At 38.5% G+C, this 26411-nt stretch overlaps 1 protein-coding gene across 2 annotated transcripts in view; it reads right to left on the bottom strand.

The window, feature by feature from the left end:
• Window positions 1-26411, bottom strand: part of CDKAL1 (CDK5 regulatory subunit associated protein 1-like 1) — a 604990-nt gene that overhangs the window by 183167 nt on the left and 395412 nt on the right. For both annotated transcript variants that reach the window (XM_004693314.2, XM_012732965.1), the window contains one exon: window positions 26005-26150. In XM_004693314.2, the coding sequence (XP_004693371.1) occupies window positions 26005-26150 (146 nt within the window). The remainder of the gene's footprint in view (window positions 1-26004; window positions 26151-26411) is intronic.

The raw sequence follows: 26411 nt of genomic DNA, 5'->3' as shown, positions 1-26411 counted from the left end.
GCAGATGAATAAGCAAGCTGTCAAGGAAGCTTAGAATGGAATGAAGCGTACTTTTTCTTGAAAAATTTCTTTGCAGCTAGAAATAGGAGCAGGGGGTTATAAAACCACTATTTCAAAGAGAATAATTGGAGCTCTTACATATTCAAAGTGCTCTAAAAACGTTAGTTTATAGGGCCTAGAGAAAATAATGATTTAAATGCTGCCTTTCTGCTAATTTTCATTTATTTGCTCATTTCCTTCTTATCCCCAAATAAACAACAAAATAAAATCTGTACGTCTTCAAGTGGGAAAAAAAATCAGACTTGGTGATCTGAAAGTACTAGAGGAAGAAGAAAAACAAAACATTCATCCAACCTTTACAGTTTTTTAAAAAATGTTTAAACTTGTAATAAAAATAAACAAGCAAAACCAAATCATGATAAAAAGCTAGAATGGACTATTATACCTTCAAAAAATAAATGAAACTGAAGCATACAGATAAGCGTGTGCTTCATTCGTCAGGATCCTCCCTTGTGGCACAATGGGTTAAAGCACAGCACTATGAAGCTACCTGCAGTGGCTGCAGCACAAGGTCAATCCATGCCCAGGGAGCTGACCCACATGGCACAGCAGACCTCTCTTGCCTTGTCCACTGCTCCCCTCAGCAGTGTACTTCGTCAATCTACCTGTTCTGCTCCCCACTCTGTCTCTGGTGAATCCTCTCACCTTCCTGCACCTCTGGCCTGTACCCCAGTTCTTGTATGCATGAATAAAATCTTAAAAAAGAAAAAGTGCTTAATCAGAAAATTTGGCTAATAATTTTTTAGCTTATGAATCTTTTTTTTTTCCTTTTAAGATTTATTTTATTTATGCATACAGAACTGGATACATGCCAGAGGTGCAGGGACGGTGAGAGGAATCACCAGAGAGCGGGGAGCACAACAGGCAGACTGACGAAGTACACTGCCTAGGGGAGCAGTGGGCGGGTCAGGGGAGGTCTGCCGCACCATGTGGGTCACCTCTGGGGCAGGGATCGAACTCATGCGAAAGTGGCTTTAGCTTCTTAATGCAGTGCTTTAACCCACTGTGCCACCAGGGAGGAACCCCAGCTTATAAATCTTTTAATCGACAACAAAATACATATTTTTTTCTATGTCTAGTTCACATGATGCATTATAAAACTTTAGCTACCAAGTAGTTATCAAAAATAGTGAGAAACAGCAGAATATTGGCTGAAGAACATGGAATCCATTAATTCCTCTAGATGGTCTAAATGGATTCTTGTCTTATGTCAGACAGTAAAAATTTTAACTGCACATTTTCTGAAGTGTGATTTAGCATTCCCTCATCTCCAATGCACATCCTCTTACCCTCAATGAACACACCCTTATCCTCAATGAACATTCTCCCATCTCCAGTGAGAAAGACAGGACAATAGCTTTTATATGGCTATTCATGACTTCATGGCATATGACAACAGGGTTGTAGCAGAACTGTTGCTTGAGTTTCTATACAAGAAATACCTGTGATTTTAAGTCTTATACACAGATATTCTTTAACGTTACAAACTGTGCAATCCTTCTTACGTCCCTCTTTGTAGTAATGCCAGAAGGCTTATGGTAGTAGTCTGAGCACAGGAAATGTATGCGACTAGAAGATAGGGATTTGGGATAGTAATGTCACCACTGATGCCATTTTATTTTCCTACATTAATTTTCTCCTTTCTCTTAACTTCTTTATATTTTAAAAATCCCACATTTCATTTTTGTCAATAAACTATTCAATCCCTAAGTGTAAGTATAAATAAATGGTGTTAATGTTAAAATTATGCTGATACATTACCTATTAAAATGTTCTAAACTTCATGCCAAAAAAGAAAATTACTATTAGTGTTTACATTTTTCACTGACTCATCTTTAAAATTAATCCTCATGCCATAGAAATAATGTAAAATCTAGGAGATCTAAACAGAAGAAAATATGGGTATTTATGTTTTTCCTGGTTAAAATAGTACTGCTAAGTCTTTTGTTACTATTGCCATTACATATTTATCTATACAGTAATATAAAAGGACATTAAAACTTAAGAAATGTTCTTCTATCAAAGAAGATACTACAGCAACCAAAAAAAGCAACTGTAACCTTCTCTCCCAGTGCTGTACCTGTGAGTAACCGATGGTGCTTCCCGGTGGCCAGGTGTGAGGAGTTACGGCGCAACACTAGAAAGCAATCTGCCCTATTACAGGGATTGGCACCGCGAGACAACGGAAGACCTGATGGAGATATTCCTGTTTTGCCATGGGGAAGCTACATGGCTATCAAGTATAGTTGAAATATATGTTGTGCCAATTTTTTGTTTTTCCTCTTGGTGAAAATTTGTTCTCTAAGGTAAATGTAAAGTAAACTGGAAGATAAAATAAAAATCTCAAAAATTTTAGCAGACAAGTTTTCTAACTCAAAATGCTCCTCACTGGAAAATAAAAATATCTTAACTTAGAAACAAATCATTTACATTTTGAGACTTTCATGCTCCTAACTGGAAAGAGACAGGATCTGGAGTCTTATAAGGGTATGGCAGAAGAAAAAAATTGATTTAATGTACTTAGAGGAATTTAGCATTCTTGCCTATTCGTACGAAAAATTAATTTACAGAAAGAACACAAAGGCAATTCTTAATCAAAACACTGCCTTCAAGGTTTGCTAAGACTCGCAATCCATGTTCTTGGAATCAGGTACTCACAGGAGGCGTAAAGTGACAGTCACCTTGGTTTACCCTCCACAGTTCACAGCACCTCACCATTAAATTAAAACATCTCTTAATTGGACCTACTGCAACAAATCAATACAGGTTGTATAGCACCCCAGAGTAAATAAATTTAAAAATGGTATCCAAAGAATAACCAGTTTCCATTTGTGAGTATGCCTAAATTTTAAATTGCTACTACTTATTTTCAAAGGCTAATGGGAGAAAAAATGATCAACTGAGAAACATTTATCTTCACACATGTTTTTTAAAAACTCATGTTCAACAAATCGCTACTGTTTTGCCTGTATTTATCCTCATGCTTTCAACCTTAGATCACTCTTCCAACCAGCATTTAACATGAATGATCTAATCAAAGGTAAGGAGGATGATTAATTCTGGTGCTACATTAATCCTGCCCTGCTCCAGTCTAAAATATATTGGACAGATATGAGTTTGCCTATGAAAATCATGAAGCACTATATAGATGTGGAGTGTGATAAGGTGAATATGAATGCATTTCATATTAACCATCACCAGCAAGTTATAAATATCAACATTACAAAGCAGGCTGTCTGTCAACAGCTCGCTTCGGGAGGCGCCGAGACAAGCATGAGGGACGTAAGTGGTAGGAAGAGGCTGAGGTCCCCGCACAGCCAAGTCATGAAGAGCATCACTGCCCAGCTGCAGAGGAGCAAAGGGAGAGGGCAGGGAGCCAGAGTGTCATCCCCTCCCTCTACACACACACAAGCAGCAGAATTTCCTGGCAATGGTTTACAGCTCAGTCAGCTGACCCAAACCAGTCTTCGTTCTGAGAATGAGTCAAGCTCTCTTGACAACTTAAATCAACAGTATGGGTGCAGTCAACCCGCCACTCACCTGGGTTCCCGCCACAATCTATTGTTTAGAAATAACTGATTACATCTCCCAGATGCTGGGCAGCAGCCAGCCCATGAGAGTCTTGAAGATAATTCACCCCTGTAAATAATGCTCAGTTAACTGTGGTGCTGAGCATGAACCTGTGGAACAACTTGGAACATTTTTGTTTTTTTGTACTTCTTTTTAAACAAAGAGACACAAGGTCATGTTTTACTCTGTTCAAAGATTAGAGAATTGATTGTGATTTTTAAAATGCAACTAAATTTACACCTAGAAAAGAGGAGGGAATGTTAGGCATCAGTACCAGGCCACGTATGCATGGCTTTTCTAAAATGTGTTAGGGGTCCATTAAAAAAACATACAGGGCCCTCCCTGGTGGCACAGTGGGTTAAAGCACAGCACTAAGAAGCTAAAGCCACTTCAGCATGAGTTTTAGCCCCAGCCCAGGAGGTGATACACATGGGGTGGCAGACCTCTCCTGACTTACCTGCTGCTCCCCTCAACAGTGGATGTCAGTAGATCTGCCTGTTCTGCTCCCCACTCTGTCTCTGGTGAATCCTCTCACTGCCCCTGCACCTCTGGCCTGTACCCCAGTTCTGTATACATAAGTAAATAAATACTTAAAACAAAACAACTTCTGCTCAGGAGTGACAGGAGCTACAATTTCTTCCTGAACAAAAATATCCCACAGATTGGCTCTCCAGAGATCTTACCATATTCTCTAATATTTCTTCTTTTCCTTCAAGGGATTAAAAACCTAGCAAATTTTACTTTGAAGGAAGTTTCCAGGTATTATCAACCAACAATAATTCACCAAGAATAACTTCATACAAAATTACCCACCATGACAAGGACTGTCAGAGGTTTTAGGAAACCAAATGCTTATCAAGGAAGAGGAAAGACTGAAATGTTTGGGGGTTGAATTAGATGCTGAATGAGTCAAGGAAGAAAGGTGTAGAAATGGTGATGAAAACTCTGCTTCTGAAAAAAAAAAGTTTTCAACACTGACGATCTCAATATGGAAATTCTTAGACGCATTTATGGGTTCTGATTAATGTATAACTGTTGCATATTCACCCTGATTTTTTAATCTTTAGTTCTGTCAACTAAACTTTTAACCTCAGGGGACATGTTACATGTATCTGTAGAATGAATAAATGAACAAATGAGTAAACATATTTTCAATGTGTTTTCTTCAAGCCTGATGATTTTTGTGTCATTTAGTTTACACAGGCCGTGTGTACTGGCTTCTAATACATATCAACTTATTTTCTTTATTATTGAGGTATCAGCTAATTATTGTGTTTTATGTTGTGACTGTGGGTATTTTTGCTATTGTTACTATTAGAAGTAACATAGCAGCAACCATTTAGTAAGTGTTGAACAAACATATTTCTAATGCTACCTTAGTGCATATTATTTCACTTAATGCTTAAAGCAACCTTAAGGAAATAATATTATTGATAATATCTCATAATTTGATAGATCAGAATATCAAAGTTAGTTAATATTATAAAGATAGAACTTAAGCCTGTTAAAATTCACTTACAACTGTTCTGTATTAAATTCTCTTCTTTCAATATCTTTGCTATCCTGATTTTGATTACTGCCATACAAAACATCTTGCTTGGAAGAAAATATGATAGCATTTCCCTTGACATCTCTACCAAAGTGGGTGGTTCATAAGGTATTTAAGCTTTAACATTTTCCTTTAGCTTTTCTTCCTTTTCAACATTGGAATACATGTAAATCTGCTAGAATTCCTTTCTGTCAAAAACAGTGAAAATTAATTGAAGATATGGGGCTATCTCCAATACAACCAATTTATGTAACTCTCTTTGACATTTCGAGAGAAGCAACTTACGTATTTGTCTGACATTTGAGAGAATGAGCCTTTTATGGCAGTCGGCGGTGCCAAGGAAAACCAGAGACTGACCTAGTCATTAAATGTATGTGAAATTTTGAAAATATCTTAACTTCTCTGGACTTTGAAAATCATTGAATTTCCAGGCTATATTTTAATACCACACGTTCATGATCCTATTAATTAAGCTGGCTCCAGAAGCTACTTATTTTATCTGTGATATTTTTTTTAAGATTTATTTACTTATGCATGCAGAACTGGGGTACAGGCCAGAGGAGCAGGGATGATGAGAGGATTCACCAGAGACAGAGTGGATGAAGTACACTGCTGAGGGGAGCAGCAGGAGAGACAGGAGAGTCCAATGTGCCATGTGGGTCACCTCTGGGGCCGGGGCTCAAACTCACACTGAGCCTGCTATGGCCAGCTTGCAGTGATACATTTTAACCTGCTGCGCCAACAGGGAGGACCTTATCCGTGATTTTTTTTTTTGGGGGGGGGCCTTTTTGGGGAGGAGTGAGAAAGAAAAAGAGAAAAAATCTATTTCTAATAATATTAGCATCACAACTTCTAAAACTTCTAGACAATATCATTTAGGATACTGGTGTTGAAGAAGGATTTTTATTTTGGTGATGAAATATTTATTAGATAAAGGCAAGGGAATAAGGAGATAAAGACCCCTGTATAAATACAATGCTTTGAAAAATGATTGAAGTTAAAGTAGATGCAACTGTTAAGGTTTTGTCCTCAAAGATAGTTGAAACAAGTAAATTAAATGGCCATATTGTTATTCAGCATCTCCTAGTGGTCTGCTAGCTTATGATACGTTTTGAAGAACAGGCTTAAATTGGTTATACTTTGCCTACTGAAATAAGAAAGATGAGGATTCCTATGTACAATTAATTAAGAAAAAAAATCAAATCCCTGTAACACTCCATAGATGACAGAAGTTAATCATTCACAACAGCAGAACCACAGGTAACAGCTGCAACAGAGTGACTTCTAAGGTTTCCAGCTAAGGTATTATTTAAATTTCATAGATCTCATCATAGCTTAAATCACTAATATTTATGCTACCTAGCCTCCAGTCTAATTTTTAATGTAAAACAAAACTCCTTTAGGAACTCTAATTCCACACACAGCACCTGACACAGCAGTGGGAAGAATACCACATGGGACTTTAATCAGGAAATAAATGTAGGACATTTGCACTATTGTTAACAAACGGGCACCTGTAGAAACAGCTTCTCTGAGAGACAGAGAAAGAACTCAGTAGCAAGGACAACAAAAGCCATAACAAAAAATAACCACTTAACAAACAACTATGACAAATAACAAGAGATGAAGTAAAAAAGCAGGTTCAGTATAACCTCCCTTTAATCCTTCTATCTCTCTCTCTCACACACACTCTATCTTTTATGTGGATTTAACTTTATTTTAATAACCTATGAGGGAATGATGAACAGAGTTCACCACCTACCTTCACAAAAAAATAAAAACAAACCAAAAAAAAAAACCTCACACAATAAGTAATAAAAAGTAATGACTGGAAACAAAATAATAGTCTATAAACTTGTATTATTCAATTTTAGACCATTAAAGATTTACTTGACCTAAAAGTTAAGCTTTACCCAAAGCACAATAGTTCCCAGAGGGTAGACACTCCTTCCATATTATAATTTAAATTTAACTACTATTATCTAGAAAGAGGCCTATTTCAACACTTAATAACATAAGAACTCCATTTTTATAAGAATTCCATTAAAGTGACATGAAATAAGACAGCACAAGCTACAACATCTATGTATTCATATTTTAAAGCTCAACTTTGGCTTTAGGAAATTAGTTCATTTGGTATCAACTTTGATTTTGTTTTTGTTTTTTTTTGGTAGCGTTTAGAGCAAAAAACCAGAAATATAAAACCCTGTCTTACAATAGAGTATGTCAATGAAACAAAACTTGTCTACATATACTTGACTAAATTTTTAGATTTAATTTCTTAGGCTAAATATGATTTCTAGAAAAATAATCTCAGGATCTTTGTTTAGCTGCCTAAATAAGAAATAGCATTCATCCACACCTCTCTTAGGAGGTGAGTGAATATTCTAGGAATTTTTCAAGAAGGTGTAAATTTACTCTGCCCTTTCTGCTGGTACACCTTGCACTGCAATGGTTTACCCAGGGAGGATGTGCAGAGAAAGCAGAGATGCCTGCTTGACCCCTGCTGGCAATCAATTTATGGCCTCAAGCACAGAGTGTGATAGCCTTTGCAATTCTATATTAGCTTTTGTAACTCTTGATATTATTCTTATTCATATAAATGTCACATTTCTATTGGGAACCTGACCTAAAAGAGTCTGTAACCTCAGTTTACACCCTTTAAAACATCTAAAAAATGGAAGGGCCAAATTAAATTTTATATCTTTGAAATTTAACATACATATAAGGAAAATGAGATAGGTTTTTACTAAACATCAGTTCCCAATGCTACATGAAGGTTAAGCACATAAAAAATATAAACTAACTTCAAAGGAAGAGCTATCTTTGCAATAATAATCATAGTGTCACTGCTGGTTTTATTTTATTTTATGTTTTTTAGTGAAGAGGATGAGCAGTAAAGAGTAAGAGAAGCCAAGGCTAGCTGACTTCCAAGTCCATTTTCTTCATAATAAGTCTCAGAGCATGCAGGTGTGAGGGTACTCGCCATCGATCAGATACACAAAACCAGGCCCCAGATAGTCATTTCTGCTTATCTCCTAATGCGCTAGCGTAGGTGACAGCAGAGCTGTAAGGACTTGAAAGAGGTGTCTGTTCACGGTAACAGGATCTTTGGCTCCCTTGACTGGGACTAACTTCCACCTAAGCCGGCAAAGTCTTTGCTGTCCTTCCTGTAGATGCTACTATATGATTCTAAAACCTCTACATTGCATAGCAAAAGCTAACCGCAACTACCACAGAAATCCCTCAGTCAACAAAAATATAATTTAATAGGTCTATGGTTTAGGCATGGTGGGAGCTGCTGAAGACGGACTGGGGAATTCACCTGGGGGACGGGGGTCTCTGGTGGGAAGACCCACAGGTAGAAGCAGACACAGAACAATATGATAAGCACCATGACAAAGATAAGATATAAGGAGATGATAACTGTAAAGTACTTAGCAAAAATCCTGGCAACTAGCACTTATCAGTAAATGGCAGGTGGTATAATTGTCTCGCTATTGTTTCTTGGACTGAAGGCAATGTGGGAGCTATGGAACAATGCTGATCAAAGAAAAACGAGGTTTGTAATTTATACAGAACATTCTGGCAATGAAAGGTGAATCGAAGGGAGTGAGCCTGAGGTTTAGGAGAAGGATTTATGAGGCTACACAATTGAAAAGAACTTCCTCAATGAGAGCAATGACAATGGGAATGAAGACAGACCTGAGTCATGTGGAGGATCAAATTCATAGGACCTGCTGGCAGAGCAGGTCTGGAGGGAAGAGGGGCAAAGGAAGCCCCCAGATAACTGTGCTTCAGATTTGGTGGGATTGACAATCGCGTGTTTTCCTAAGACAAAGGGGACGACAGGAGGAGTAACTGACAGCTGAGAGTTTTGTGCCTGGAAAACAACAATCAAGTAGAATTTTTTTTTTTGTATGTGCCTAATTTTTTTTTTTTTTTTTTTACAAAAGTTTATTTTTACATCATTTTGTACATTTTTCCCCCCATCTCAATTGTAATCCCCATGGGTTTCCCATCACCAAGTCACCCATGTACCATCACCATAATCCCATGCATTTCCCTCCCCACCCCCCTAACCCGTTTTTGATCCCAGTCCCCACTCCTCCCCCACAAAATGTCTCTGGTATATGGTTGTTCATTATTTTTGTTATTTTCTCGCCTGGCCCATTATACTCCTGTTATGAGTGAAACCATCCGGAATTTTTCTTTCTCTTTCTGGCTTATCTCACTAAGCATGATCTTTTCCAGCTCCATCCAAGTTGCTGCAAAAGACATGTGTTTCTCTTTTTTGGTTGCTGAGTAATATTCCATTGTATATATGTACCACATCTTTTTTATCCAGTCATCTCTCAAGTAGAATTTTTTTTATTCAAAACAGCCAGTTTGATAGTTGATGAACGTTACCTGTGTGCTGGGGAGGGAGGAGTGGGTGGATGGACCAGTGGAGGAGGGAAGAAGGGAGGGATGGGGGGAAGGCTGATTGAGACTGAATATTTTAGAGGGGCATTGACCAAATAAGAGAGAAGAAAATGAGGCTGGAAGACTGCCTGCTGGAGCTCACAATCAGAATTGAACAAAAACAGTTACAGTGGAGGAGAAGTGAGCACAAACCTAACATCACTATAAATAAAATTCAGAGGGTTACACTAAAAATGTTTTCAAGATGGAATCTGATCATTTAAAGAGTAAAAACACTTTGAAAAATTAAGCTATTGCACAAATCTCCCTTTAAAAGGGTGGGGAAGGGCTCTTCCTGGTGGAACAACGGGTTAAAGCACTGCATTATAAAGCTCTCGGAAGCCAATGCAGCACGAGTTCCATCCCTGCCCAGGGAGCTGACCCATATGGCGCGGCAGACTTCTCTTGACCCGCCCGCTGCTCCCCTCAGCAGTGTGCTTCGTCCATCTGCCTGCCCTGCCCCCTACTCTGTCTCTGATGAATCCTCTCACCCACCACACCTTTGGCCTGTACTCCAGTTTTGTAAGCATAAATAAATGAATCTTTTTCTTTAAAAAAAAAAAAAAGGTGGGGAAAATATGGAAACTGAGTTATAACAGCTGAGAAGAGTCAGTACAAATGGGATGAAGAAACAACTTTTGAAAGACTGAATCATAACAAATAAGCAATAAATTATATGAAAAAGAGTCGTTACAGGGCAGCTGAAGTAACAAAGTTTTTTGGTACTGATCAAAATAGATTTGTTTTTTGGTACTGATCAAAATAGAGTTTTTTGGTACTGATCAAAATAGATTTGTTCATAAGGAGAAAATTCTTTTAAGAATCTGAGACATGTAAAGTAAAATCAAGCAAAAACACATCGCACAAGTTACCCTGCACAAACTAGAGGAAAACTGGGCTGAAATGAAACTTGCACAGACGCAAGAGAAATGTCATTCGTCCTGTCTACCTCTCCTGCTGGAATCCAATCATTTAGTAATTCTAGCAACATGCTGACTCCAATGTGTTGGGCACTTTAAGCTGTAGACTATACATAAAATTTTGTGTGAACATTCTGATCCTAGAATGACCACCATCAGAAGGAAGGGTACTGGGTACCTTCTAGAAGAAGCACAAGGGACTCACCTCCAGGATGGGGCATTTACTACACTCTACTGCAGAGGAAATTAAAGGGAAGGAATAACTGAGGTAACACTAATTCTTGTTTGGCATTAGAAAGAAAAAAATAATCCTAAAAGTTAAATTGAAGTCCTTGGTAAAATGCTATTTTCGGAGTCACTCAAAAAAGACAACCTGCAAAATATACCAAGACTGAGTTTACTCTGTGAGGCTATTTCAGCAGACATACATTGTAAAAATTGAAACACCATCACCATCAACAATAGTAAAAACAATTATCAACTCATGTTCAACACCAAGGTAGGTACCTGAAAGAGAAGAAAAGTAGATGCCTAGAAGTAGAAGCTTAAAATTATTACTGCAAATTCAATTCTTTCTAGGGGTAGTTACCAAACTGCAACATGAGATTTTTTTTAAAAATTACACTCAGAGCAAAGATTGTAGGTGGCCTCTCTGTCTCCATTCCCTCCATAAAAACAGATTCGTGGCTAGACATGTGGTGCCTGAAGGAACACTGTATTTCCGAGTCTTTCTTGTGTGTAGGCAAAGCCGTGCTGTTATCCAGGGAGTACCAGAGAAATGTCATTTTCAACTTCCAAGAAACTAGACTTACACAGGAAGGGGGGGGGGGGCTACACCTTTTGCAGTCTTTGTACCCTTTGACTGGCTGAAATGTAGGCTGATGGATACATTTTAAGCAGTTTTGTGGACCCTGACCAAAGCACAGGAAGGATAACTGAGCAACAAACGAGAATGTTAGGCCTTGCTACTGTGGAACCTGCCACCAGCACAAGATTGCTACCTCCCAACACTGTTGTTCTTTAATTTGGGAGGGTGTGTCTCTCTTGTTTGATACATTATTTTACATTTTTGGTCATTTACAGCCCCAAACCAATCCTTTCCAAATGGGGTGCTACCTGTGAGGGCAGCTAAAAGCATGGCCTTAGTTTAGCTGGCCAGCGGGTAAGGACTCACGTGGCAAGCTGGAAAGCTAATTAATGTCATAATGCATGTTGGCAAAATATTTGGTCAAACTGTCACCTGCTGAACCTTGGAACACAGAAGAAGTGTTAACAGTCTGTAGCAAAGTATACAAAAAAATTCAGAATGCAAATATTAGCTGGCTCCTTCTTATTGCTCTTAGCAACCAGGAACTAGACTGGAGCTAGCCAGTTGTAAACTGAGATTTAAAGAAACAGAATTTTGCTTAGAAAATCACTCTGTGAATTATAATTTGACCCAAGGTCCTCCAATTTTGAGGTTTGCTTGCAAAAGCCAAGCAAAGCAATGAGACACACTGGGTACAATGCCACAGCCAGCTGAACAGATAGTACTGGCATACCACAACCCTATCACATACTGGCCAAATTTTCTGGCACAGGTAGGATTAAGAATGTTTCAGATGGCCACAAGTCACCTGCATATTTAGAGCAGGGGTGGGTGATGGAAAGAGGGCAGTAAATAATAGTATCTAAGGTCAAACTCTGTCCAGACATGATTTTTGGCTCTGCCAGGTGTATGCAACTTACAAATGGACTTCAAGCATATTAAGATTCTTAGGGACTCCAGTTGCCAAATATTCACCAGGACAGCCTGCTGAGCCTAAAACTGTACAACCACTAAAGCAGAATTTCAGAAATAAGCACCAGAAGGAGGGAGGCAGAAAAGATCAGAATGCATTCAGGAAAGCATACTTTCTGGTGCCTGTGTCAGGTAGTAAAGGACAGAACAACAGGAGGACACCAACCAGGGAGATTCTCTCACAGGGGAAGTCAGAGCACAGCATGTGGTGCAACTGACTAACTGCTCCTGAGCAACAGGATGGAGCCTTCACTATTCCTAGCAAGCAGGACTTGATCAGTCTCATTGAAGCGTAGAGGATGCTTCATGCTCCCTCATTTTCACAAGTTTGATAGTTTTATGTTATAATCATTTTATTTCTATTCATCTTAAACAGGGAATCTGGGGGTTGTCCTTAGAACAACACATGTAGATCTAAAAGAGGGAGAGCATCACCCAGAGACATCGGGTATGCATGCCTCAGAGTGACAAGATGAAGGGGGATTCTTATCCCTAAAGCAAGAGTAAATTCTGTTAACATATGAAGAAGGGCGTTGCAATGGGAGACACAGAGGATCCCACTGCTCCTCACAAGCTCACCTCCCCTCATTCCCAGCAGATGGGCCCAGGGTCTTGCGAACTTCTTCCTTGCAGCTAGGTGAAGACATGCGACTAGGTGAAAGCATGTTGCGACGTGTGACAGTGAGAGAGTGGAGAGGTAAGGAACAAGCACAATTCTTTGCCCCTCATCGCTCAACAGGTTAGAACGCAAATTTGATGGCCGGAGCTCAAGCTGCCATCATGCACCAAGACATGACAGCTGTGCCCTGTACCCCGTACTGCTGGCCTTTATGTAGCACTAGCCCTCACTTACTTCATAAACGTGGCTGCAAAGAAAATTTCTATTTTCTTTTTGTTGTCACTGTTTTCCTGTCACTTGCAGAGAATCAAACCATGACTTTTACGTACATAAATAATATGCACGCAAATACGCATCATTAGTTCAGGCCTTTCATGTTTACTGCATCACAGGTAAAAGTAAACCTGCTAAGTACAACTGTTGAAAGAAAGGAGATAGATATGTTTCGTGTAACACCTGTAACTCAGTATTTCTTTCTTATGATGGAAAGCCTATAATAAACATTTTTGCCCCCAGTCCCACCTATGTCAGAGTTTAACATAGAGAGGTTTTACTACACTTCACAGATAATTTAGCTGTAAGTATTTAGACAACATTAACCAATATTAATCAATATTATATATATTGAAATAGATCAGTGGCTAGAATACAGTTACCAAGCTTTACTATTTTTTTAATATTTTATAACAATATTTGATAAATATTCTTTAGAATATAAAAATTCTAACAAATATTTGATAAATATTCTTTAACCAGTATTAGTTGAATAACTATAAGATGCAGTCCTTTGAACTTACTGTTAATTCATTGTGACTACTAGCAGAATTGGACTTGGTCAGATATTAATAATCTGAGATTCAATCTTTAAAAACAACTATGGGCTACATTACTCAGCCTTTTCCCATTGTTTGCTACGGATACAGTACACTACAGATATAACTGTAAAGTTTAGGACACTTGAAATTACACACACTGTACATTCTCCCCTGATTTCTTCCTGGTTCTCATTAGGAACATAAGGTCCTAGGTATAATAGGTATAATAGTGAAGTCCTGGGTATAATAATAAGAGAATGAGAAATGAGAACAGGGAAGAAAGAGTGACCAATAAAGACTCTGCTTCCTTCAACCTGCAGTAAGGGATAAAACAGATTCTGCTAGACACTGCAGCTATTTCTGGGTAAGAGATTAAGGTATATGTTTTACAAACCTGGATGTAGAAAAGAAAGATTAAATAGGAGGTAAAATGAGGACTTAAATTTTTTAAACCTATGAGATTATATATGATAATAGCTCTGTAACAAATAATAACCATTAGTACAGCATTGTAGAGTACGAACTTCTATACACACTTCATTAAGAAACTGCAATTTGCAGTTAAAGACATTGTACAGGTAAACTGCTCATTACTTCTATTTGTAGTTTTTCTCCACATGGCCACATTCAAATCCAATTTCTCCATTTTCTTACCCAGCAACTCTCTGGGTAGATGAGGGCTAAAAGTAAAAAGAAGGGGATGTCGCCTGCAGAAAGTTAAATGAAAATTCTAGAAGGCATGAATATATTACATTTTTCTATTTAATATTACAGTTTTTAATTGGAAAATTCTGGTCATCAAACTTCTCTTGAAAAGATCCCATTTGGAAAGACCAGCTACCACCGCAATATCAAGCACAATTCAGAGGTCAAGCAGCTGGAGCTTGAATATAAACTACGCCAGTTATTAGCATGACCTTTGGGTAAGTCAACTTAACCTCAATGTTCCTTAATTTCCTCACCTAAGGCGGGGGGAGGGAAGGGGAGGGGTAGTAATATCTAGTCTGTGCCACTGTAAAGATTATAAGAATTCACACATGTTGGGTACTTACACATTGGTTTCAGTTATTATATGCTCAATAAATGCTACCTAATAATTATTTTTAGTTCTTAGCCACCAGGGGGTCTATCGAATATAGAATCTCTAAAAAGAGAAAGAATGATATTCCACTATAGGGAATGTATCCGACTCTTTGCAAAGAGCAGAGGACGGTGCTTATGAAAAGAGTATCTTGGTTAAAACCATCTGGGAACTACTGCATTAACCTTACAGGTTGCAGAGTAAGTGCCATTCATTCAACATATAAACGTTAGCCCTGCTTTATGACCCCGTGTCCACTGGTGCTGTGTATACCCTGGTGAGATGTGGGTCAAGGAGGACTAACTGAGCATGGTGTTAAGAACCAGGGAGGCAGCAGTAAACAAAGGACCAGACAGACTTGTTTTGACATTAGACACTGCTACATCACAATAGCTTTTGAACACTTAGAATAGAGGCCACTTTGATGAACAGTTGACCCTTGACATTTTCATTTTCCTAAATCTGCAACAGCCCTTGCTTTCTGATGTCATTCTTCCAGGGCTTCCTTCTCCATTGGTCTGACCCTGATTTTTCAATCTCTGTCACGAATCGTTTTTCCTTTTTCATCACTCAAATACCGATGACCCCTACAGTTAGTCTTAATCTTACATTTTCTTTCTTTCTTCTTGATGATTCATTCCATAACCCAGATTCATCAAAAACAAAACTTAAGATCGTCCCTACCCAAACACCTTCTTTTCCTTCTCCTACTTTAATTAACTACATGATGTTTTACTGTGTCTTTAGGAAAGTTAGCAAGGAATCATAGCTGATACTACTCACCCTCCCTTGTAAACACACATTGTAAATTTTATTTCAGCGTTAGCTGAGTCCACCTACTGTCTCAGGGCTGCTATGCCTTGATGGACAGACTGGTACCATCAGTACTGCACCCTAATGGAGGACTGGCTTGGGGATCATACACTGTGAGTTTTTATCACGCTTCTACCACTAACTGCAGGACCAAGGGCAAATCACATAATATCCTGGGCCTTGAGGACAAAACAAGCTAACATATATGCAAAGACCTCATAGTTGTGCTTCTCACAAAAGCAAACAAAATACATTAGCTTTGGTTTTATTATTTTATTAATTTAATTATTGTTGCTATTGTTGCATTTATTATTGTGCTAGGTGCTAAAGTGATAGCTGAAAAGAAAAAATGAATCACTGATTTGGCATGTATGTACTTCCAGTGGAAGAAAGAATGCTATGTAGCAGAAACTGAAAATCTGCTCCTGTTATGCAGAAATTCACTGCAGGTTCTCAAGAAATCCTTTAAATCATTTTGAACCCTGACATTCACTGTATAAAATGCAAATTAAAATGCCTAACCTACATACTTGGCCAGGTCTTTGTGACAACATCATGACATAATATGCAAACCCCAAGGAATACGAAAAGCACTTTGTCAATAAAAGCAAAAATGCTTACTCCCAGAATATTACTACATAGGTATGTGATTTTTCTCCTTATATTAACAATAAAACATTGTGGTGGGGAAATACACAGAGGATTAAGGGAAGGGAACATCTTGATTTCCAGCGGAATAACAAAATTGTATTAGAATAGAACAGAATAGAAGGTAATAAATTGCAAGGCGATTAGGAGTGATGTTTCTCTTAAAAAGGGTAGAAAGAAAATGGAAAGCTCAATCAATAGAAAATGTAATTGCCTTCAACTCAATGAATCAAATTTGGGGTAGTCCCAAAATAATATGGTATCTAGCACGATATTAAAAAACTTCTAACCATAAATATAACACCATTAGTCTAAGAAAGGGTGAGAGAGTTGCAATGTAGAGCTAGTGTTTGGTGACTGAATGATTCCATTCATATTGTATGGGGGGTGTGGTGGGCGTGGGGGGACTATAACCTAGAAACTGCATTAAGGAGTGGAGCGCACACAACCAGGTATGGAAAATGAAGAGTCTTTCCACTGGAGACATATGATGCTGAAGCCCGAGATCGACAGTCAAATGGTGGGGGAAACTGATAGACACCAGCAGGTGCCAATGCCAAGGAGCCACGGCTAGGGAACTAAGGAGCCTGACCCCACCCACTAGAGCATGACGTAGATCACTGGAGAGTCCACGCAGGTATTCATGCAGCACTTGTTCCAGGATCATGCTGACTGTGAACTTGAGTCTACTCTCCTGGCACATAGACAGCTAGAGCTCAAACCTTTGGGGAAGGCACTACGAGTGGAATTCCTTGAAGCAGAAAAGATGCACCTGTGGTCCTCACACTTGAGAGGTTCCTCTCTACAAACAATATCCTTGTAGATGCAATACCTGTGCCATCCCTTCCCGTGGACATCACTGGAGTTACATTCATAGCAAGTGCTTGTTGCTTTAAGCAGAGCTCAAAACATTTAAGTCCTGGCAGCAGGAGCTTGCATAACCAGGGAAAACTCTGATCTTGGAAACTGCTGGAAACAGATTCCTGTTGCAGCTCTCCAGACCTTAGCTCCTTCCCAAGGCCACAACTCCCACTAGAGGCTAAGAGTTCTGCAAGATAAACAATCTTTTATGTACTGCACTATCAACTTTGGAGAAACACATGCTTCTCTAAACCCACGACTTCTGTTGGGACTTCAGCCCATTCTCAGCCCCGCTGCAGTTTGAGCCTGCATTCCCCAGATCACTCTCTGCTGTCCACACAACTAGAGAAAAGCACAGAACCTGGAGCCCAGAGTTCAGCCTGCAGTTGATGGGAAGGCTCTAAGGAAGTGGACTAGAGAAGGGCATAGCAGCAAATCTCAACCCCCCTCAGCTTGAGAACCTGCCTGGGCTGTTTGGACTCTTGACAGTCTGTAGTTGTAATCTCTTTGTATCCCACTGTGAAAGAGCAGATTCCCCAGTATCCTGGGCAAAAACCAAGGTTACATTCTGAAACCGGTAGTCCTAACTTAAGATCAACACATTGTTAAGGAAAGAAAGTTGCCTAACACAATCTGTAGACGGTAACAACACAGTTTCAAACCAAATGAAGAGAGAGAGAAAACAGACCACAAATGATGGAAAACAACAAACCCCCAGAGTAAAAAATTTAAATACAAGATAATTAGGTAATTTACCTCAAGAAGAGATTAAAGTAACTTACCTTATTATGCTTAGTGAAATGAGAAAAACTGACAAACAAAATAAGAAGTCTAAGAAGGCTTCAAATAGAAATAACACAATGAAATAATACAACAGGTCATCTGAAAACTGCAACAGAGTACACTAAAAGCAAAACTAAACGAAGAAAGTAAGTAAGGTGGCCAAGCAGCAGCAACGGCCAGAATGAGCAAGATGGAACACAGGGTAGTAGAGAATACCCACACAGGGTAGGAGAAGAATGGTAGCAGCTTTAGAGCCTCACAGGATAACGTCAAGAGGAACCATATCCACATCACAGGTGTCCCAAAAGAAGAGACTGAAGAAACAGTAGCTGAGAATTTGATTAACACAGTGAAAGAAACAGATTATCTAGAGTAAAAAAACTTAAAAAGTTCCAAACAAAATAAACCCAAATAAATACACTTCAAGAAATATCATATTTAAAATATTAAAAAACTAAAGATGATAAGGAGAGAATACTAAAACTGTCTAGAGAAAACTGAATCCTATATAAGAAAATTCATATAGGATTATCTATGAATTCTTGGTGCAAACTTGGATGACAGAAGGGAAGGGAACGGCAGAATATATTTAAGGTGCTGAAAGTAAGGATTAACACCTGAGAATAGTTTATCCTACTAGAATACTACTTAGGAGGAGGGATAAAGAACTTTACAGAAAAACAAAATTGAAAGGAATTCACCACAACTAAAGTGATCTTGTAAGAAGTATGAAGGGCCTCTCATAGAATGAAAATAAAAGCTACCTAGAAGCAACAACACACCAAAAGTGTACAATACGTGGTAGGAGGTGAGTAAAAATGTGAACCATTAGAACAAGCTTGATATTAATTTGTCCAAAAGGTTATAGATATGGAAACTTAGATATTAACATCATGATAATCTCAAGGCAAAAACTGCTAGGAGAAAAACCGAAGTTGTTGGAAAGGAAAATTAAACATACCACAAAAGGAAGATGTACTTCTCAAAGCACAGGAGAACAAAATAAGAGAAAAAAACTAAAATATCAAAAACAAAGCACAAAAATATCCAGAAACAAATAATAAGATGGCTAAAAATACATGTATTGAATAACTACCCTAAATTCTAACAGTCTAAGTTCAACAACTGAAAGGCACAGAGTGACTGAACGTCAAAAAAACAGCTCTAATTTCTGTTGCCTACTGGAAACTCATCTTAGCACATAAAAACAAACACAGGCTGAAATTAAAAGACTGGAAGACCACGTGATAGGAAAGCAGTAACCTGAAAAAGACTGGTCTAGCCACAATTATATAAAATAGGTAAAGACAGGTAATAAGAGGCAGTGATAGATGTATATAGTAGGTTAGATCTTCATAAATGGAACACTTTTTATTAAATAGAGCAAGTGACTGAGCATCAAGTATATAGAGAGAGCAATTATTAACAAAATTAAAGCACTACCGCAATACTAGCAGGGTGTGGTAACACCTCACTTACAACCATGGACAGAATAACTAGACAGAGAGTAAAGAAGGAAACAATAAGCTTTAAATAATAAATTAGACCAGTTGGACTCAGTATTTACAGAATAGTTCAACCAAAAGTAACAGAACTTGTATCTTCCTCAGACATTTATGGAGCACTCTCAATGACAGATCACCAAGAAAAAGCTAGAAAAACCTGAAACAATTGAAACTTAAAGCACATACATCTCAACAGCCACTGGGGCAGACATCTGATAAGGAGCTAATATCCAAGGCATTTGAAGAACTCAAGCAACTGAACAACAAAAAAACCAAACAACCCAATTTAAAAAATGGGCAGAAGATCAGAAAAGACACTTTTCCCAAGAGACATACAGGCCCTTGAAAAGTTGCTCATAATTACTTCTTATTATAAGAATACTAATCAAAACCACAAATGAGATATCATCTTATACCTGTTAAGAATGGCTCACATCAAAAATAAATTGGTAATAACAAGTGTTGACAAGGTAGGGAGAAAAAGAAGCCCTCACCCTATCGACGGGAATGAATAGAGGTGCAACTGTTTTGGAAAACAGTATGGAGCTTCCTTAAAATGCTAAAAATAGAACTATCATGGGATTCTGTAACTCTACATCTGGAAATCTAGCTCAAGAATATAAAATCATCAACTCAAATAGTAATGTGCTACTCCAACATCACAATGTTTCAGCATTATTTACAACTGCTAAGAAACAGGAAACAATCTAAGTGTCTAATGAAAGATGACTTGATAAAAATGGTGAGGGAGAGACAGATGATAGAATACTATTCAGCTATAAAAAATAAAAGCTACCATTTGTAGCTAAATGGAAGGAACTCCAGAGGGTTGAGCGAAACAGTATAATTCAAAAGGAGAAGGACATGGATTAATTAAAAAATATGGCTTAATGCACAGCATAAGGATACAAAACAGAAGACCCTACTAAACAAAATAAAGGTAAACCAGGGTACATGCACAACAGACCTGATGCTGACGAGGTTGGGGAATGGGAGCAAATGTAGAGGGACTTAGTGGGTGATGAGTGATAAAAATGAGTAAGAAAACAAATAAATATGTGAAATTTAAAAGAAAATAGTGTCGGTAAATTCAGGATGTCAGGGGCTATTAAAAAAATGTCTGCAGGTAAACACAGTATTATGTTATTATACTTTCTTTAAAAATATTAACTGAGGGAAATGGATACTATCTCCCAAGTTTAAGGTATAGTTAACATAAACCAAAGCAAATGGACTTCCAACAATGTAATTTGTGTAAACAGACAGGTCTTATTAGCTGTCATATTCCTTAAAATGTATCTGCCAATAGGGCACTAACAATTCTTTCACACTGTAATGTGTGAATTTGAGGACACAGAGATTCTTATAATTCACATTAGAACATATGCTTCAAAGAACAGGTCTGTGTGCTGTCATTTTTTAAAATATAAGTATATATATGGTTTATGCTGGGGACAAATTATGCAAATTCAGTGCTTTTCATGTGTTGGGGGCCCATGGACCTAAGGTTCTGGGGACCCTAATTATATCAATCCCAAACATAAAATTATCAAATTCTTTCCCTGAGAAGTAACCCTTGCAAAATTACAAGAAAAATTAAAAATGAATGGTTCCAATTTTGTACTTTTTCTATCCCAGAATTATATTAAGGTAACAGAAATCAGTCAAGTGGCAATTAATATAAGTTGTGACATTTATGAGGCATTTATTAAAAACTATAACAGCGCAAATCTTTTCGAAAGCAGAACTGTGCCTTTTACTTTATTCTATGTAGTTTTCTTCCTTATCCCTACAAATCCCATTATACATTTCAAGAAATCATCTTACCCATTTAAATAAATACATCAAATTACTTAATTTTCCAACTGCATTAATAAATTTAAATAGCATTCAAGTCATATGATTGTCTGCTCATGACCAGCTGTTTTAAATTAGTGTATTAAGTAATTTAGACACTTTTCTTTGCAAAGGTTGCATGATTTAATAAATTCCCATATGCCTCAACATGTGCCAACACTACGAGGTTATCTTCAATCCAGCTGCTGTTATGATAATAGCTGCCAACTTTCAAACAACTGAAGAGAATAATGAATCAGCTTCAAGTTGGCTCATATGTACACTTATATTGCTCCCGGCTAAAACATAGGCCAATTTCAACTGTAAAGAAAATTAATTACAAAGACTTCACCTCTATGGTTTGGAAAACATGGCGTCACAAATACTGCTGAATTGGTAGTTTAAAAGCCGGAAGCTTCAGGTAAACTCCTGAAGTCTGGGTTTCACTCTGAAATAGGTTGTTTAGAGATTTGATTTTTTCATGAAACAGATGCGGGAATGCCTCGTCTCTAATGAATTACATGAATATTTGAGAAGTCTCACACTGTTGGAGAGAAAAAGAATAAATGAGACACTTATATGTTTAAAGGTTCATTACAAAAAAGGCTTCAAAGGCATCAGAGGAAACAAGATGCAAATGAAAAGGGCCACAATTACACAGGAGTTGAAAAGCTGAGAGAAAAAGTCAGGGTCATTTTATGAATACACACTAAGCATAACATGGCAGCATGAGGCCCTTTTTAAGGAGAGCAATATTGAACTGACCTTTAAAAAACATAATAAAAATTTTACCCTAGGTTAGTTATCTTGACCAGTGGTTCTATAGAAATCCTTGAAATACTGGTGCTTCTAACGAATGACTAATATATTTAACCAAATTCTATGTTTTTATAGCAAAGAGCACAAGCTATCAGAAGTGTGCTTAAAATACTTCATTTGTTTGTAAATAATCATCATAGTGGAAAATTATTTACAGGCTGGATGGACTTACCCAAGACGACAGGTAAAATTTTTACTAGAGAGCAAAGCTACGTACATTACACTGTGCTCACAAGAGTATGCTTGTACTAATCTTCAAAAATAATAAGATGAACTGGGCAAAATATGCAATTTTATGGTTCTGATGAACTACCCAAAACTCAGCAAGGAACACAGTAACATGACAACGCTAACTGTCGCAGCCCCTGGGAGCCCTGCCAGACACAAGCCACAAGCGGGAAGCCCTGGTGTGCCAGATCATCCAGGCTGGACAGTCAGTGCCTGCAAAGAGAGCTTGGTCAGTCCTGGGCTCTGAGATGGCAGAAGCAGAAGTTCCCTCGCCCTATTCTAGAGCAAGCTAGCCATGGGGCTCTGGAGCTCAAATTTGCCTGGTTCCCCACAGGAGGTAGGCCAGAAGGAAGGCCCGCAGGCTATGTATTGGGCCAGGGTGATGGGCTCTAAGTGCCTCCAGCCACGGCTCCCCTGTGCCCACCAACAAAGAGTCTGCCCTGACCTCAGTGTAATCAGGTCTGGAAAGGCGGCCAGGGTGTCAGTTTTGAATGTGGCACCAGGATGGGAGATGGACAGATCCGGCACAAGCTGTATTGAGTACACTCAAAGTTTTATTAGACTATTGAGAAGTGATATGGGCCAAACTGATTGGTGCTTGATGAGCACCTATACAGCAGCTTAAAAGGCAGCATGCCTCAAGAGGATATAAGCTGGAAGAATTTCTAGCTGATTCATGCATCAGATGGCTTCAGAAGAGAGGAACTTAGCAGACTGCTGCAGACTCACTCATGAGACCCTCACAGAGTCATCAGGACTTCAGGAAATTCTTAGATCTTCAGAGACCTGGCAGCTATAGCTGCCTCCTGCTCAGCTTCTACTAACACCTATATAGGGCACTGGTGATACTGGTGATATGGGCCTCATGTCTCTAAGAGATCTCTTTGCTGTTGGCTTATGCTAACAACTCTCAAAGAGTTGTCATACTGGTGTCTCTGGCTCCAGCATGGCTCACTGGTGACAGCAATGCTGACCTGTGTCTGGCCACCTCTGAGTGCTGTTCACTACTTCAAATCCTCCAGCACCACCTCCTGGCACTATTCACCTGGCACTGGACAGTCTGGAGTCCAGCGGTATCCAGTTTGGCTATCAGACTGTTGCAGTGAGTGGTTATGGTATCACCTCAACAGCCCCACCGGTGATCACTTCCAGCTGCCACCATGCGCTGGATCTGGCCTGCTAAGTACCAGTCAAACAGCAGCTCCTGGCTTCTCAATTGAAGGGACAGCACTATCTTACAGGAGCATCCTTTGTTTTGAACACCGCAAACACTATCTGGGGTAGGACAGCTGACCATCTGTGGCTTTAGAAATGCTTCCTTTTTTCCTATTTTAATAGATCCCATTATTGTTGTATCCTAACCCTATATGGCTAAGGATAGAAGCCTGTGTCTTGCAACTGAATACATTTGTGAGAACCCACAATGATCTGCCCTAAAAAACAGTGACCTGCCCCCTTGTTTAGTAATGATAATGTGATTTCTTCTTTTTTCATCTGCAATTTTTCTCATTCATCTGTTTATCTACCTACCTACCTAACAGGTGTGTCGTATTGGCTATTTTCTCTACTTCTGAATATACCTTACGTACGATCCAAGGTGAAATTGTATACCAGTGTTGTTTCTACCCTCATTGCATGGACTCACTTTAAGGGTTACTTAGAAAACCACAAAATCCCCCCCAAAATAGCAAAACAACTCCTGGAGGCTTTCAATAAGCTGGAATAGTTCCAGAACAGATATATGGATGTCTCAGAACCCAAAGAAAGGACACTAACTTCAGCTTGTATATAAAGGCAACAGACTATTATATAATACCTAGATGTGATTATCTTTTGACTTCCATAGAGCTTGCTGATGTTACCTGTTTGAACTATTGAAACTATTCAAGCAGCAACAGATAAAACAGGTCTATCTTTGAAACAACATAAAAGGCCAGACCTTGTGAAACTGTTGCCCAGTGAAGCAGCCACAGTAATTCTCTAAACAATGGAGTCAGCATTACCCCAACAGAAGAACAGGAGATGTGTTGAGTCCTTATCCTCCCCGAATCAAATTAAGGCAACTATTTGGACAGTGTTCTGCTCTATTCTGCACAACAGGTTACATGTCAACACTTGGCAACATCTTGTGCAACAGGTACAAGATTTGTACATTATTAGTTACTGCTCAAGTGAGCAAGAAGACACTACACAGACATAACAATTTATTTTCAATTTTGAAAACATTCCATTCACCAGTGCCAGTGTGCCCAAAGTCATCTCACATGAGGGTAATTTACCTACAGTGAGGTGAAATACATGGCAAATGGGGCTAAAGACCAACAACAGACATTCAACATAAAAATCCTTCATCTTAATCTTTAACCTGACTTCTTTTCAAGATCAGAAAAGCATTAGAAATGGAAGAGATCTGTTACTATTCTGTGTTCTGCTTTGAAAGCTGAAGGTACATAATGACTATAATTATGAAATCCTCAAATAAACACATCTTCTACTCAATGATTTGAATATTTCAACAATTAGCTGTATCTTCTGAATCCACACTTACTGGCTATATTGTGTGGTTAGGACAATCAAGAAATTGTCCTGGAGGTGAAAAAATTAGACACATGAAGGAAAGATGGGGAAGGAAGGAGAAAGCAAACAGAAGAAAAACATTAGAAAAGCCTTGTATGTATTCAGAGTTAGTGACTAAATGAAAGTGGAAAAAATAATTGCTTACAATTTGAATAAAGCAATCATAACCATGTAGTAGCTTGACATGGTACAAAACGCATAATTATAAATAAGAAGATGGAAATAAAAAGTTGTATCTTAATTAAGAAAAACAAGAGAGGAAAAAAATGATGGGAAGTAGGGAGACCTGCACCACAAATCCGACGAGATAAATGACAGCCCCCAAGGGAGAACAGTGACCTATCCTTGGAAGGTTCTGGATAAGCTGGCCACCACATTATTTCCTGCCTTGTATAATCACAGCAAGCATTGCAGTGTTTGGTACTGATGAGAAGTAGGATTCTGAAAAACGTAATTATGGGCTGCAAGTGTTTTCTGTGGAAACAAAATTACCATTCATGTTTGAGATTGTGTAAATATGCCTTAATTTTGGTCAATAGCAATTTGAACTTTAAAACACAGTATCCCAAAAGCTCTTTATAAATCACAATTCTTCAAGTAAACTATAGGGATCAGTGTGTAAAAAGCAAGAGATGTCCAGATACTCTTCAAAAAATGCGATTTAGTAGAAAATTATCTACTATGTAGTGACACAATATGGCCTCTCTCCATGTCCAAACCAGCCTACAACTTCAAAAAGCCACATTAAAGGAGGCTGAAGCAGCACAGAGCTGAAGCTGTATTCATCTACTGGTCAGGTGTAAAACCAATCATGATATCAAATGCACATTACCTTAGAAAAAGTGGCAGCCTTGAAAAATTAATGGTATGGCACGCACAGATGGAACATGGATACAAAATGAGGAGAGAGAAGAAACCACATCAAGGGTATCTAAGGAAACTTAAAGGCTTTGAAAGCTTCGAAAGTCTCGCCTTTCCTCTGGTACCTTTAATTGTGGCTACAGTAAGTGCATTTTTGCCACATGCTTTTGAAAGAAAAAAGAAATGGTTATTTTCTTAAGTGCTAACAGACTTACTTTTCTTTCAGAAAATCCACTACTCTTTTGAAGTCAGCCACGCAGTATTCTCTTTTCATTTCCATGAGTACCGAGTCTGAGGCAGACTGGACTGGTATGTGCAGAAAAGCGTAGACTCGGGGATGATTAAGGATTTTCGCCATTTCCTTGAAAAAAAGGGTAAGGAGAAAACATTCATCATCTTAACAAATCAGGGAATGGTTTCCCTCAGATCAACACTCACAGGGCAAGCAAGTACACATGACCGAGGCCATACCAACTATCTAGGCCCTTAAAGTGAATGTCAGCTGGCAATTGCTTGGTGACACCAGGACTTTCAAAGGACTCCTGGAAGGTTATCTCCTCATGTTAGTCATCTCTTCCTTGGGTAACAAAACAGAGATCATCTCCTGCAATGCCTAATGAAT

The sequence above is a fragment of the Condylura cristata genome, unplaced genomic scaffold (genome assembly GCF_000260355.1).
Source record: "Condylura cristata isolate star-nosed mole 26May11 unplaced genomic scaffold, ConCri1.0 scaffold00037, whole genome shotgun sequence".
In the NCBI taxonomy this organism is placed as follows: Eukaryota; Metazoa; Chordata; class Mammalia; order Eulipotyphla; family Talpidae; genus Condylura; species Condylura cristata.
Note: the sequence above shows the minus strand (reverse complement) of the source record. Positions and strands in the feature narration are given on the sequence as shown.